At 36.8% G+C, this 13,812-nt stretch overlaps 1 protein-coding gene across 3 annotated transcripts in view; it reads left to right on the plus strand.

Moving 5' to 3' along the window:
* The window catches only part of XRN1 (5'-3' exoribonuclease 1), a 110,296-nt gene that overhangs the window by 69,562 nt on the left and 26,922 nt on the right, over positions 1-13,812 (plus strand). For all 3 annotated transcript variants that reach the window (XM_025881181.2, XM_025881188.2, XM_025881195.2), the window contains exons 28-33: positions 2,735-2,791; positions 2,916-3,048; positions 4,903-4,972; positions 6,132-6,339; positions 7,504-7,599; positions 12,950-13,058. In XM_025881181.2, coding sequence (XP_025736966.1) covers positions 2,735-2,791; positions 2,916-3,048; positions 4,903-4,972; positions 6,132-6,339; positions 7,504-7,599; positions 12,950-13,058 — 673 coding nt within the window. The remainder of the gene's footprint in view (positions 1-2,734; positions 2,792-2,915; positions 3,049-4,902; positions 4,973-6,131; positions 6,340-7,503; positions 7,600-12,949; positions 13,059-13,812) is intronic.

Raw genomic sequence — 13,812 nt, forward strand, 5'->3', positions numbered from 1 at the left:
TTACTTTCCATTGCCTCTATTTCCTCACTGGTAAAATGAGAATAAAACAGTACTACTTCATAGGGTCATCAAAAGGATTAACTAAGTTAAAGCATGTAAACTTCTTCTAATAATGCCTGTTTTTAATGCCTAACATGGCTATTATCATTTGAATTCTCTTATCACATATTCAAGAGCTATGAAGACAGTCTGGAAAATTACTACTGGATGACTCTTTTTCTCTTTAGGAAAAAATATACGGCTTAGAGCCAAGAGTTTGATTTTTTGAAAGGTCATTGATACTCAGATAAGGATAGAAACCTGCATTTCATTTTTTTTTTAACTGGCATTTCTTTTTGTCTTTCAACCTAGAGTAAAATCCATTTGTACAGCATTGTTTTTGAAATGAGTTTTCCACTTAATAAAAGTTTATTACTCTAAGCCTCCAAATTTTATTTTGATGTTTGATAGTCTCCATTTCTAACAAGCTCCCAGATGATCACATTTTGAATAGCCAGACCTAGAACTTTTCATTTTGTAACTGTGGGTTGGAGCCTATTGTGAAAATTCCTCAGTTTATTAATTTGCTTAATGAATCAGGTTCGATTGCCATGTCCTCTAATCGGTGCTATAATGTAGTAATTCCTAGAGATATATTAAAGCATATGGGTTGTTGTTTTTTTTTTTCATATACAGAACTCCAGGCATAAATTTGGGGTCTGCCTTTTAAAATTACTTAAAATACTTTTTCTTCTTCTTGCTGTTGTCAGGGGGCACCAGTTGTACCCTATTGGTCCTAGTCTGCTGTGGGCTGAAAGCATAGACATCCTGTCAGTACTGCCTTCACTATTCATTCTATTTAAAATTGCAATCTCTCTCTCCACAGTGCTGATCCCCCTTCCCTGCTTTATTTTCCTCTCTGCTTTTTACCTTCAAACATTTGTTGCTTGTATGTGTCCCTAAGTAAAGGAACAGGATACTGTTTTATCCTTAGCACCTAAATTAATACATGGCACATAAATGTAACTCAGTAAAGATTTGTTGAAAGAATAAATGAAATGCCTTTATAGTAAAAGCTAATAGGGTCTGTTTAAAGGCTTGAGCATTTTCCAATATAAATACACGAACTCTGTAGTGTACGGCCTCTATAGCTTGGAGTTGTTTTATTCTCTTCTGTACTTCTTTCCATAAGGTATGGTCTAAAGATAGGTGGCTGCAAAATAAGTAAACTGTTGCCGTTTGTCTTAGTTGGTAAGAATTCACTTAAAAATATTTAATGTGAATGGTAGTTATGGATTACAATGGATATAAACTATTCTCATGGTTTGATTAGGTAGAACAAGTAATGTTATTTCTATTTTACAGTAGAAGGAGGCTGATGCGTAAGGTGAGTGTGAGTTCACAAAATTGACAAGGAGTAAAGATGGGACAGAACTCTTCTTCCAGCATTTGTTAGATGATCAAAAAATTCAGACATCAAAGCCAATTTCGTAAGAGCTTCCAAAAGCAAGGGCTTTGTTAAATCAGTGCCACCTTAATTTTTATAAGTAGCCATAAAACCCACAGTATTGTCATAGATAAGTACTTTATACTTTTTTTTCTTCTAATATAGTTTTTCATTGACCATCATGTACAATTCTTTTAAGAGTAAAAAGGCATTTGAATAGGATAACATTTACATAAAGTTCTAAACAATTTAATCTTTTGTTAGCAGTAAGGTTACTTTGGGGAAGGTAGTAACTGGGAAGGAATACAGGAGTTCTTATGTTGTACTTAGTAATGTTCTCTTTCTTGAACTCAGCATGGTTATACATAGATAAGCTCATACTACAAAAATTCATCAGGCTGTATACATACAATTTTGCATTTTTCTATGCTTTATACTTCAACAAAAAATTTAACTTTAAAAAAATTTTAAGGGGCACCTGGGTGGCTCAGTTGCTTAAGCATCTGCCTTCGGCTCAGGTCATGATCTTGGAGTCTTGGGATCAAGCCCTGGGTCAGGCTGCCCACTCAGCAGGGAGTCTTCTTCCTTTCCCTCTGCCTCTCCCACTGCTTGTGCACTCTCTCTCTCTCAAATAAATAAATAAAATCTTTAAAATTTTTTTAAGGAAAATAGGTTTTATGTATTTATTTACTTATTTTTAGGTTTTTATTTGTTTATTTTCTTGACACAGAGAGAGAGAGAGAGAGCACAAGCAGGGGGAGCCATAGGCAGAGGGAGAGGGAGAAGCAGGCTCCCTGCTATTGCAGCCTTCTCAATCCCAGAACCCTGGGATCATGACCTGAGCCAAAGGCAGACACTTAACGACTGAGCCTCCCAGGTGCCTCCCAAATATTTTTTTAAGTAAGAACTTATTATTCCTCCCTGCTGCATCTGAAGAACTTCAGATATTCTTTAAATTGCTCATTTCATTTGGCTTTTAAAAATGAATGGTAATGGGGGCGCCTGGGTGGCTCAGATGGTTAAGCAACTGCCTTCGGCTCAGGTCATGATCTCGGAGTCCTGGGATCGAGTCCCACATCGGGCTCCCTGCCCAGCAGGGAGTCTGCTTCTCCCTCTGACCCTCTTCCCTCTCATGCTCGCTCTCTTTCATTCTCTCTCTCTCTCAAATAAATAAATAAAATCTTAAAAAAAAATGAATGGTAATGAATGATGTCTAACTGAATAATAATTTTATATTTTAATGTAAATCCAGGTAACAATAATTTTATAATTATGTTTTTAAATATTTAAAAATTTTTCTTTCTTCAGCAAAGAAAGAATAATAAGAAGGTACGAGTGACAGTGAAGCCCCATTTGCTGTACAGAGTAAGTTTCTTATCCAAGTTGTTTTTATTTTGAAAGTATAGAAGGAACAAAATGTTTTTGTTATAGTAATAGAAAAATTATTTCAAATTAGAGTTAATAATAATTAAAGCTTTCTTCTCTTTAGCCTTTAGAACAGCAACATGGAGTCATTCCTGATCGAGATGCAGAATTTCGTCTCTTTGACCGTGTGGTAAATGTGAGAGAGAACTTTTCAGTTCCAGTTGGCCTTCGGGGCACCATCATAGGAATTAAAGGGGGTAATATCTCAATACTTGGCATGTCTTCAACTGCATCTAAAATTGTAAAGTAAAACACAAATTTCTGTGCCTTATATCTAAGCAGAAGGCAACAATGTACATATAGTTAACACTGTTGTACTGTACACTTAAAAATAATTAAGATGGTAAATTTTATGTCATGTATTTTTTATTTAAAAAAAAGAGAGAGAATGGAGGGAAAAGGGAAGAAGCAACTAAGGATCTAAATGTGCTCAAAGGAATGCCTGGTGTGAGGAACTTTGCAGTGTAGATACCAAAAAAAGTCAGCCTAGCATGAAGCAGCAAATCCGGTGCCAAGGGGTCAAGGTATTGGCAGCACTGTCCTTTCCTCTCTCAAGCACTCAACCTTGGTCTGATTGTCTGGACTAGGAATGGTAAGGGCCAGATGGGTAATAATGAAACAACCCTCCTGCTCAACCCCCGATTCAGCTGTTCAAATACTGGGCTTATTAGATTGTATTCTAGTTAAGTTGTCTAGATACAAGGCCTTAGGACTCTGGTAACATCGAAGTTTCCTTTCTTCTGACAGTTCCTATCAGTAATAGTCACTGCTTGGGATTTGTCTTGAGAAGGATTTTAAAGCTGTATCTATGCTGAGTAGGAAAGAGCTCTGTCATTGATTAACCATGTCTGCCATGGATAAAAAGGGGAATATTTCATTACTGCCCTTAGCTGAGACCTCATCTCCATAGTCAATTTCTCTAAAGGGAATAAACAGTCCTCTTACCTTTTATAATCTTAATAATCTTTTGAGGAATACCCTTCCCTCAGGGAATAAGAACCTAAAAGGTGAGCTTTAAGCCTTCAGAGGAGAAACTCCTGCCTCTCATTGAGCCTTACTTTCTTGAGTTCAGATTTCAGGTAAAAGTACGTTGAAAGATACAGGTGGATGTTGGGGAATGGATGAGCTCTGCAGGCCTGATTTCAGCTGGGCAATGAAGGACTGGGGATGGGGGACAGACATCCCTCCACTCCTACCCCTGGCTAGGATATTATCAAATATTGTATTAGGGTTCTCTAGAGAAACAGAACCAATAAAGTAGAAAAGGGGTGGGGGAAAGGTGGAGAGGAATCGAGGACAGGGGGAGGGGGAGTGGTGAAGGGAGGAAGGGAGGGAGAAGAGGGGAGAGGGAAGGGGGTAGGGTTGGTCAATTCTGAAGTAATGTGATAGACTCTATTATTAATTTGGGCTTAGAATTCAAATAAAGCTAATTATTTCACTTTACCTTGGCATTTCGGGTAAATTTAATCTTGCCAGATATATCTCATCAGGCTCTCTGCCAAATTTGTTCTTCTCTGTTCCTATGTAAGTTTATTGCACTTTCTCATGTGTCTCATATCTCAGTTATGGCATCCATAATCTACCAAGTCATCTCAGCCAGAACCTTGGAGTCATCTTTGGCATCTCTGTCCTTTTTATCTACACAGGTCACAAATTCCTGCCAGTTCTATCTAATGATATTTCTGTTCTCTCCATTCTATTCCCTTTATTAAATAAACTGCCATGCTTTCAAATCGTCATTGTCTTTTATCTGTCTTACTGCAATACTTTCTGAACTGCGAACTCCGAAGTGACCTCTTTTATTAACTTTTATTATGAATAATTTCCAACATAGACAAAAGCACAGAGAAAAATATAATTAATCCCCTCACAGCATCTAATTTAAAATATTATTTTACTTTAATACCAGTAAGGTAATCTGCAAATTTATCTACTTTACATTTACTGTATTCCCCTATACCATTCTCTGATAGTTGTAATGCCTCTTACAAGCCAAAAACTTAAATGCTGATTTTTCATCATATGATTTTTAAATCTCTCTTATTTAACAGCTAATAGAGAAGCTGATGTACTATTTGAAGTGTTATTTGATGAAGAATTTCCTGGAGGCTTAACAATAAGGTTTGTATTTCCTGATGATAATTACACTTTGTAAATATGTCCACGTGGCAGTGACTTTACATTACTTGTTTATTTGTCCACAATTTGAATTCCTGTTATATGCAAGACATCATACATGCTAATAGGGATGTAACAATGAGTAAGATAGACATGCTTTCTAGTCTCACAAAGCTTTCATTTTAGTGGGAGAGATAATTGTGTAACTGATTATAGTATTATTTAATTAAAATGTGAGAAGTGCTGGAAAGGAGAGGTCCCAGTTTCTGTATGAGTATGACTTCTAGAAAGGCTTCTTTGACAAGTGATATTTAAGATGGGACTTGAAGACTGAGTAATAGTTAACTGGAGGAAGAGGGAAGAAGAATGACAGGTGGTCAAGAAGAGGCAACAAAGGATTTATTCATTAAAAAAAAAAGAATGCAAGTGTGTCTGAACTTCAGCAACTATGTAAGATTAGAGTAAGAGAGAAAAGCAAGGAACACACTGTGCAGCAGCTTGTAAGCCAACTTTGAGGACATGCTAATGATTTTGGTATCTTGGTCTTTATCCTTAAAGCAATGTGAAGTCATCAAAATCAGAGATGCATGATCGCAGATTTTATATTTTAGTGGAATTGTGGGTGTATAGCCACACTGGGGTGTTTTGAGGAAGCAGGAAATTGAGCTGACCCTTGAGAAGTTTGACCATGAAGGAGAGAAAAGGTAACTGGAGGTTAGCAGGTTTAAAGCCAGAGGTTTGGATTTTTTGTTTTTAACTTTCATATGAGATATACTTATTTTGGGGCAGCACTGATAAAAAAGTTAAAGTTACAGGAAAAAAGGAGTATGATAGAACAAAAGTTGCATGGAATGGGTTCTGTCACTTAACCTTTGTGCTACTTTGGGTAGGTCGTTAAAAGCATTCTGACCCTCAGTTTCCTTGTTTGTAATGAAGATACATACTTCACTAGGTTATTGTGAGGATCAAATAAAGTCCAGTTTCAGAAATATATCATCTTATAAGTGGAGATCTTTCTATGATTTCAGGTTCCTCTACTAAATTTAAAAGTAATGTTTACTAATTCAGATTATGGACTGACTGTCCACCCAAAAATAATTTGGTTCTTCTGCTCCTAGCACATTTAGTATTATTTCCCTCTGAAATTACTGTTTATTTTTAGGTGCTCTCCTGGTAGAGGTTATCGACTGCCAACAAGTGCCTTGGTGAATCTTACTCATGGGAGTCGCTCTGAAACCGGAAATCAGAAGTTGACAGCCATTGTGAAACCACAACCAGCTGTGAATCACTATAACTCAAATTCATCAATTTCATCTGGGCATTTGGGAGGCCTGAACCATTCCCCTCAATCACTTTTTGTTCCTACTCAAGTAAGGCTCTTAGTCTTTCATTTCTTTCCGCCCTCTTACAAATCTCAAGCAGACTTTGTAAGTAAAACCTAATTTGACTTAGTTTTTTAAAAAAATTTTGGTTCAAGTCAATTTCAGATTTGTTTTAAATTAATAAGCTAGTAAGGAATGCTACTGGGGCATCTGGGTGGCTCAGTTGGTTAAGCATCTGCCTTTGGCTCAGGTCATGATCTCAGGGTCCTGGGATGGAGCCCCACGTCAGGATCCCTGCTCAGTGGGGAGTCTGCTTTTCCCCCTCTCCCTCTCCCTCCTGCTCCTGCTCTCTCTCAAATAAATGGAATTTTTAAAAAAATGCTACTGATAACATCCTACATCTGTTATAAAATTATAAAGAAGAAATAATTTTTAAATATGAGCTTGAGAATGTCTGTTTTCATATATTTACTTTTCAAGCTACATTTGTATAACTCAAATGTTGTATTCTATCTGCTATGAAATGACATGAATTTGAAAGGTTAACAGAGAGAGGATTATATTTATCAAAAGCCATTTTCAGGTTCCTACCCATGCAACTCATGGGTGATTTCCTCTATTTTATCTTTCTGGGACAAAAAATGAATTGTTTTGTGCGAGACATTTAACCTTGTTTAACTCCATGTCCCCAAATCTTAACCACATTTTAATCCAAGTAATAATGTGTTCATTATAGACTAATTAGAAAGCCCAGATAAGGAGGTAATAGCAAAGGAAGCAGAAGCAAAAATCAAATTTCATAGGTAATCACTATTAATCTGCCCAAAATCAACTCCTCATAAGTAATAGCTGGTTTTTTAATCTGTTGGATTACTTTTGTGTAAGATGAAGATTTTAAAAATAAAATTGTTAAATGTTAGCTTGAATGAGATATCAGTACATTGGGAGACTAAAAAAAAAATCTGTTGTTAGGGATACTGATTTAGTATAATCTTCCATAACATTTGTCTTGCTTTAAGACCATTTTCAGTCCAATAGAATATTTCTATGATGACTATACTGAGCTCCAGAAAAAAAGAACTGAGATTTCAGATAATAGAAGTTAATATTCTATCTACTGCTAAATAACTTTAATGAATTTTTTTATTTTTAATATAAATCTTTATTTTTTTCATGTTTCAGTTCCTTAAGAAATTTTTTGTGCTTTGCCAGGTACCTACTAAAGATGATGATGAATTTTGCAACATTTGGCAGTCCTTACAGGGATCTGGAAAGGTTCAACACTTTCAGCCAACTCTACAAGAGAAGGTTAGTGTACCTTGTTTGATAGACATTTAAATTAAAAAAAACAAAATTTACATTTTTCTTGTGAGTATGCAATGATTATTTTTTTCCTAAAATCTCATAGAATAACAGTTTTTTTTTTTAAGATTTTATTTATTTATTCATGAGAGAGAGAGAGAGGCAGAGGGAGAAGCAGGCTCCCAAGGAGCAGGGAGCCTGATGCGGAACTCGATCCCAGGACCCTGGGATCATGACCTGAGCCAAAGGCAGACGCTTAACCATCTGAGCCACCCAGGCGCCCTAGAATAACAGTTTGAATCATGAATTTTCATAAGTCTCTTCAGCCGTATATAAAAGTTTTTGGACTCATGAGAGGGAATATAGATAATTTTCTTTTAAATCAGTTTGGATTTTATTTTAGCTGTTTGCAAAATCATAATAACTATATTTTAAATTCAACAAAGGCCTTAATGCACTTATTATTAACTAATTAATTTCCACTTGAATGTGGAGCTTTATGTCAGCACCTAGTTGTCTTAAATATGAATGAGCAAATTCACATTCCTTAATAGAGATTAAGAAGGGAAAAGAAATTCTGCTAAAAAAGTAGACTCAGAGCAAAAAAAGGAAAAAGGTAAAGAATAAATTCCTACAACACTTTTTGCTAGTAACTGACCTGTCTTCTCAGTTTTGGTTAAGAAAGAATATTCTCTCAAGTTTATAAACCAATAGCCTGCACCCTGAAAGCCAAATTTATTCTAATGTCCTCCAGTGATGGTGGCATTTTCAGAGTAGAGAGAAGAAAATAGCAAAGGAAATGATGGTAAAATAAACATAAAAAGCGAGAGTGACAAAATACAGTTCTCTTCTGCTAATATGCTAAGTTTTGCTTAGATCATCCATAAATCCTTTCTATCTAAATGCAGTCTATATCCAGAGTTTCAAACCCTCTTTTCCTCTCTAATTTATTTGATACCACTAACCATTCATTTTTTAGGAATGCTTCGTTATCTAATTCATTCATTTCATTAATTCATTCAGCATGTATTTATTGAGGGCCTATCATGTTCATTGTTCTGTGTGATGAGAACATAGCTATAAACAAAAAAAGAATTCTGACCCTCAAACAAATTATATTCTGGGGAGGAGAGGACAAGTAAATTACATGGTATATTAGATGGTAATACAAAAGTTTGAGAAAAATTTTGGAGGAGGACAGAGAATGTTGGCGGGGGGTGGGGGGGAGGCAAGGTTTTGCAGTTTTAAATAGAATGATCAGGTAACATTTGAGTAAAGATTTGAATGAAATGAGGAGTAGAGTATGTAGATATCTGAGGTGAGGGTATTCCAGAGAAGTTCAAAGACCCTGTTGGGAAGACAATTCCAGGTGTACTCAAGGAAGAGAAAAAAGAGCCATAATGATGGCTTTTAGTCAATTAGGCTGAGTTGTAGGAACTGTAATTAGATACCATGCAGGACCTTCTGGGTCATTATAAGGACATTGTTTTTTACTCAGTGAAATGAGGAATCAGTGAAGGGTTTTGAGCAACAGAATGACATGATCTGATTTATATTTTAATAGGATCATTCTATCTGCTATCTTAAGAATAGAATGTAGAGGAGCCAGGATAGAAACAGATTAGTTAGGAGACTACTGGAATCATCAAGATAGAGTTGAGGGCGCCTGGGTGGCTCAGTTGGTTAAGCGACTGCCTTCGGCTCAGGTCATGATCCTGGAGTCCCGGGATCGAGTCCCGCATAGGGCTCCCTGCTCAGCAGGGAGTCTGCTTCTCCCTCTGACCCTCTTACCTCTCGTGCTCTCTATCTCTCATTCTCTCTCTCTCAAATAAATAAATAAAATCTTTAAAAAAAAAAAAAAAGATAAAGTTGATACTGACTTGGACCAGAGTAGTAGGAGCCTGGAGAAGTGATCAAATTCTAGGCATATTTGGAAGGAATTGCTGTCTAATGATGAATTGGATATAGGGTTAAGAGAGAAAAAAGTGGATTAAAGAGTATAACTCTTAAGGTCTTAGTAACTAAAAGGATAGAGTGGCTGTTACCTAAGATGGAGAAGATTACAAGTCAAGTAGGTTTGTGGAAGAAGATCTGGAGTTCAATTTCGGTCATAGTAAGTTTGAGATGTATATTAAACATCTAAGTGGAGATACAGAGTTAGAAATTTGAGTAGAGGGGTGCCTGGATGGCTCAGTTGGTTAAGTGTCAGCCTGCGGCTCAGGTCATGATCCCGAAGTCCAGGGATTGAGCCCCACGTCAGGCTCCCTGCTCAATGGGGAGTCTTCTTCTCCCTCTCCCTCTGCTTCTCCCCTTGGTCATGCTCTCTTGCTCACTTACTCTCTCAAATAAAGAAAATCTTTTTTTAAAAAAAAGATATTTGAGTAGAGATATAGAGTTGGACATTGATTCTGATGGTTATGGAGGATGTCCAAGCTGGAGAGAGACATTTGGGCATGTATGTGTGTATCTATATCTATTTATCTACATCCAGAGAAGTCTAATAACTTAGAGAATTCCATCCTTAAAGAGTCAGAGAGATTAGGTGAACCTGACAAACAAGATTGAGAAGGAATGGCCATTGTACAGGAAGAAGACCAGTGAAGTGTGGTGTTTGTTCTAGATGCCAAGTGAAGAATGGATGTCAAAGAAGAGTAATCCTGTGTCAAATGCTGGTGATGGATCAGTTAAAATGAAAACTGAGAATTGACCATAGAGTTTTGTATCTGAGGTCATTGGAAATCTTGACAAGAGCAGTTTCAGTAGAGTGGTAAGAGTGAAATACCAAGAGGAGTGTGTTTAAGAGAGAAGGGGAGAAGAAAAATTGGAGGTAGCAAATATAGGCAATTATTTCAAGGATTTATACTCTAAAAGGAAACATTACCCTGACTCCCCTCTTGCCTTTTGCTTTTTATTCAACTTCTTTCTTAACCTCTGTTTTTCCAGCCATTCAACTGGGCACTATTTCACTGAACAATAGTTTTTTTTCTCCCCCTTTTTATCATTTGGTGACATTGGCTCTTACCTTGCTGCTAATTTAACCACTCAGTCTATGTGATCCATACTTCTCAATCAGGATCAATCTAAGCCAGTATCTCCAACTTCCTAGAAGACAGGTATAGACAGACACCCCACTATCATCTCAGCTGTAAGATGTCTTAGAATTCACTTCATCTGAAGCTTCTTACCCTTATTTCTAACACTACCATTTCCCCAGGCACATAATCTGAAAAGCATGGAGTAAAACCTTCTTCGTTTTTCCCTTCTATTTTTTTTTTTTTTTTTTTTGCAATGAGGTTCAAAATCTTTTTATTTCTTGCCAGTTCCCACAACTGGGTCTTAGATGGTCATCCTAAACCTAGATTAACCTCCTATCTGTGCTTCCTGCTTCTTGCCTCTTTCCTTTTTAGTCCTTCTTACATAGTACTGTTTGATATGTCTTTCCTAATGATCTTTCTTGGTGATCCTTTCACCTGTGTTAGCCCAGTGGCATAATTGGGCAAAATATCTAATTAATAAGAGCTTCTGGATTTGAACTTAGTTTGTTCCCTGAGGCACTGTGGTGTGATAAATCTTGTACTGGACTCAGAATCAGGAAATCAGATTTGGTGATTCAAATTGAGCAACTCTAATTTCCTTGGGCCTCTGTGGCCTCATATGCAAAATTAAGGCACTAGACTTGGATGACCTCTTTTCCAGCCCTAAAGAATGTTATTCTTGGGGCGCCTGGGTGACTCAGTCGTTAAGCGTCTGCCTTCGGCTCAGGTCATGATCCCAGGGTTCTGGGATCGAGCCCCGCATAGGGCTCCCTGCTCTGCGGGAAGCCTGCTTCTCCCTCTCCCACTCCCTCTGCTTGTGTTCCCTCTCTTGCTGTGTCTCTCTCTGTCAAATAAATAAATAAAATCTTAAAAAAAAAAAAAAAGAATAACATTCTTTTACAGATTTAGCTGTTTATTAGAGAGAAGGAGCACGAGAGTGGGGTGAGGGGCAGAGGGAAAAGCAGACTCCCCCTGAGCAGGAAGCCCGATGTGAGGCTTGATCCCGGCACTCTGGGATCATGACCTGAGCCAAAGGCAGGCGCTTAACCAACTGAGCCACCCAGGTGCCCCGAAGAATGTTATTCAAATATTATAGAATGTATAGGGCTCTTTGTTCAGTAATAGTGGAATTCAACCTCAACTGAAACTAGTATCTAACGCTACCTAATTCTTATGCAAAGTATATCCAACTCTTTGGTAAAATGGTCTGTTCTAGTAAGATTGGTCTCTTTATTTTCCCTTTCCCACAAGTAGATAATTCCCATTTCAGGTTATGTGTTTTTACTGTTCCACTTTCCTCTCTCACTACCAAAATTCCCCTAGATCTCCAGCAAGGTCTGCTAGTCATTTTACTGCCTATTGCCTTGAGATGGAACTCAACACTTAACAATGTATTTCCTCAGAATCTTCTACATGTTGCTCCTGGTATTGGGTGCTATTTCATTATTTATATTAGCTAAACACTGTCATGTTGTATTTCCTCCTATACATACCAAGAATTATGAGCCACCACATATATCACTTAAATCCATGAAGCATTAATTGATATTCATCTGGAATGACTGTTTTTCATAATTAACTAATATTCATCTGATAAGCACATTCTAGACAACTCAACATGACTTTTTAAAAAGTATTCAAGCTTCTGGAGAAGGTAAAACTATGGAGACAGTAAAAAGATCAGTGGTTGCGCGGGGGTTATGGGGAAGATCAGTAGGCAGAGCACAGAAGCTTTTTAGGGCACTGAAAATAATCTGTATGATATTCTAATGGTGGATACATGTCATTATACATTTGTCTGAACACATAGAATGTACAACACCAAGAGTGAACCCAATGTAAACTATGGCCTTGGAGTAATAATGAGGTGTCAGGATTGGTTCATTGGTTATAGTAAATGTACCACCCTGGTGGAGGATGTTGATAATGGAGAAGGCTATACATGTGTGGAGACGGAAAGAATATGAAATATCTCTGTACCTTTCTCTCAGTTTTGTTGTAAACCTAAAACTGCTCTTTAAAAAATCTTCTTTTTTTTAATTTAAGTCTTTATTGACAGTATCACAGTGTGAGTAATAAATAGCTTTATGTAGATATCAAATAGAACAACCCAAAAACTATACCCAAAACTAGAATATTTTCTAATTAAACTTCTGGCATACTTTTTCTCTGATACGGTTCTGTGAACATGGGTTTTAGCGTTAGAGCTCAAGTGTCAGCTCTCCTATTATTTAGTTCTACAACCAAATACTCTATCTCTTTGAGGAAAAGTAGTTATAAGAGTTTGTTTTTAAATCATTTATAAGAATTTTAACTTTCAGGTTGCAGTTCTACCTCAAGAAGTAAGTCAAGTAACTCAACATCATAAATCTGGCTTTACTGACAACAGTATTAAATGTCAGCAAAGAAAACATGAGCCTCACAGAAAATGTAAGTTTAAAGTTAAAAATATACTTATGATGCTGCTTCCTTTTTTATGAATTATAACAGTTTTATTGAATTATAATTCATATACCATAAAATTCATGTTTTGAAGTATTTAATCAGTGATTTTTTTGGTGTTTTCACAAAGTTGTACAACCTATGCCACTATCTAAATGTAGAACATTTTCATTACCCCAGAAAGAAACATACCTATTAGTCATTCCTCCGGCCCTAGCAACCATTAATTTACTTTCTGCCTCTATGGATTGACCTGTCTGGACATTTCATATCATCATAAAATTTGTGACGTTTTGTGACTGGCTTCTTTTACTTGACATAATGAACACAAGGTTCATCCATGTTGTAGTATGTATCAGTGCTTCATTCCTTTTTTTTTTGCAATCCTTTTTTTCTAAATTTTTTATCATTATGTTAATCACCATACATTACATCATTAGTTTTTGATGTAGTGTTCCATGATTCATTGTTTGCTTATAACACCCAGTGCTCCATTCAATATGTGCTCTCTTTAATACCCATCACCGGGCTAACCCATCCCCCCACCCCCCTCCCCTCTAGATCCCTCAGTTTGTTTCTCAGAGTCCATCGTCTCTCATGGTTCGTCTCCCCCTCCGATTCTGCCCCTTCATTCTTCCCCTCCTGCTATCTTTTTTTTATTTAACATATATTGTATTATTTGTTTCAGAGGTACAGATCTGTGATTCAACAGTCTTGCACAATTCACAGCGCTCACCATAGC

The sequence above is a fragment of the Callorhinus ursinus genome, unplaced genomic scaffold (genome assembly GCF_003265705.2).
Source record: "Callorhinus ursinus isolate GAN/ISIS: 27379988/994484 unplaced genomic scaffold, GSC_fseal_2.0 scaffold1, whole genome shotgun sequence".
Lineage (NCBI taxonomy): Eukaryota > Metazoa > Chordata > Mammalia > Carnivora > Otariidae > Callorhinus > Callorhinus ursinus.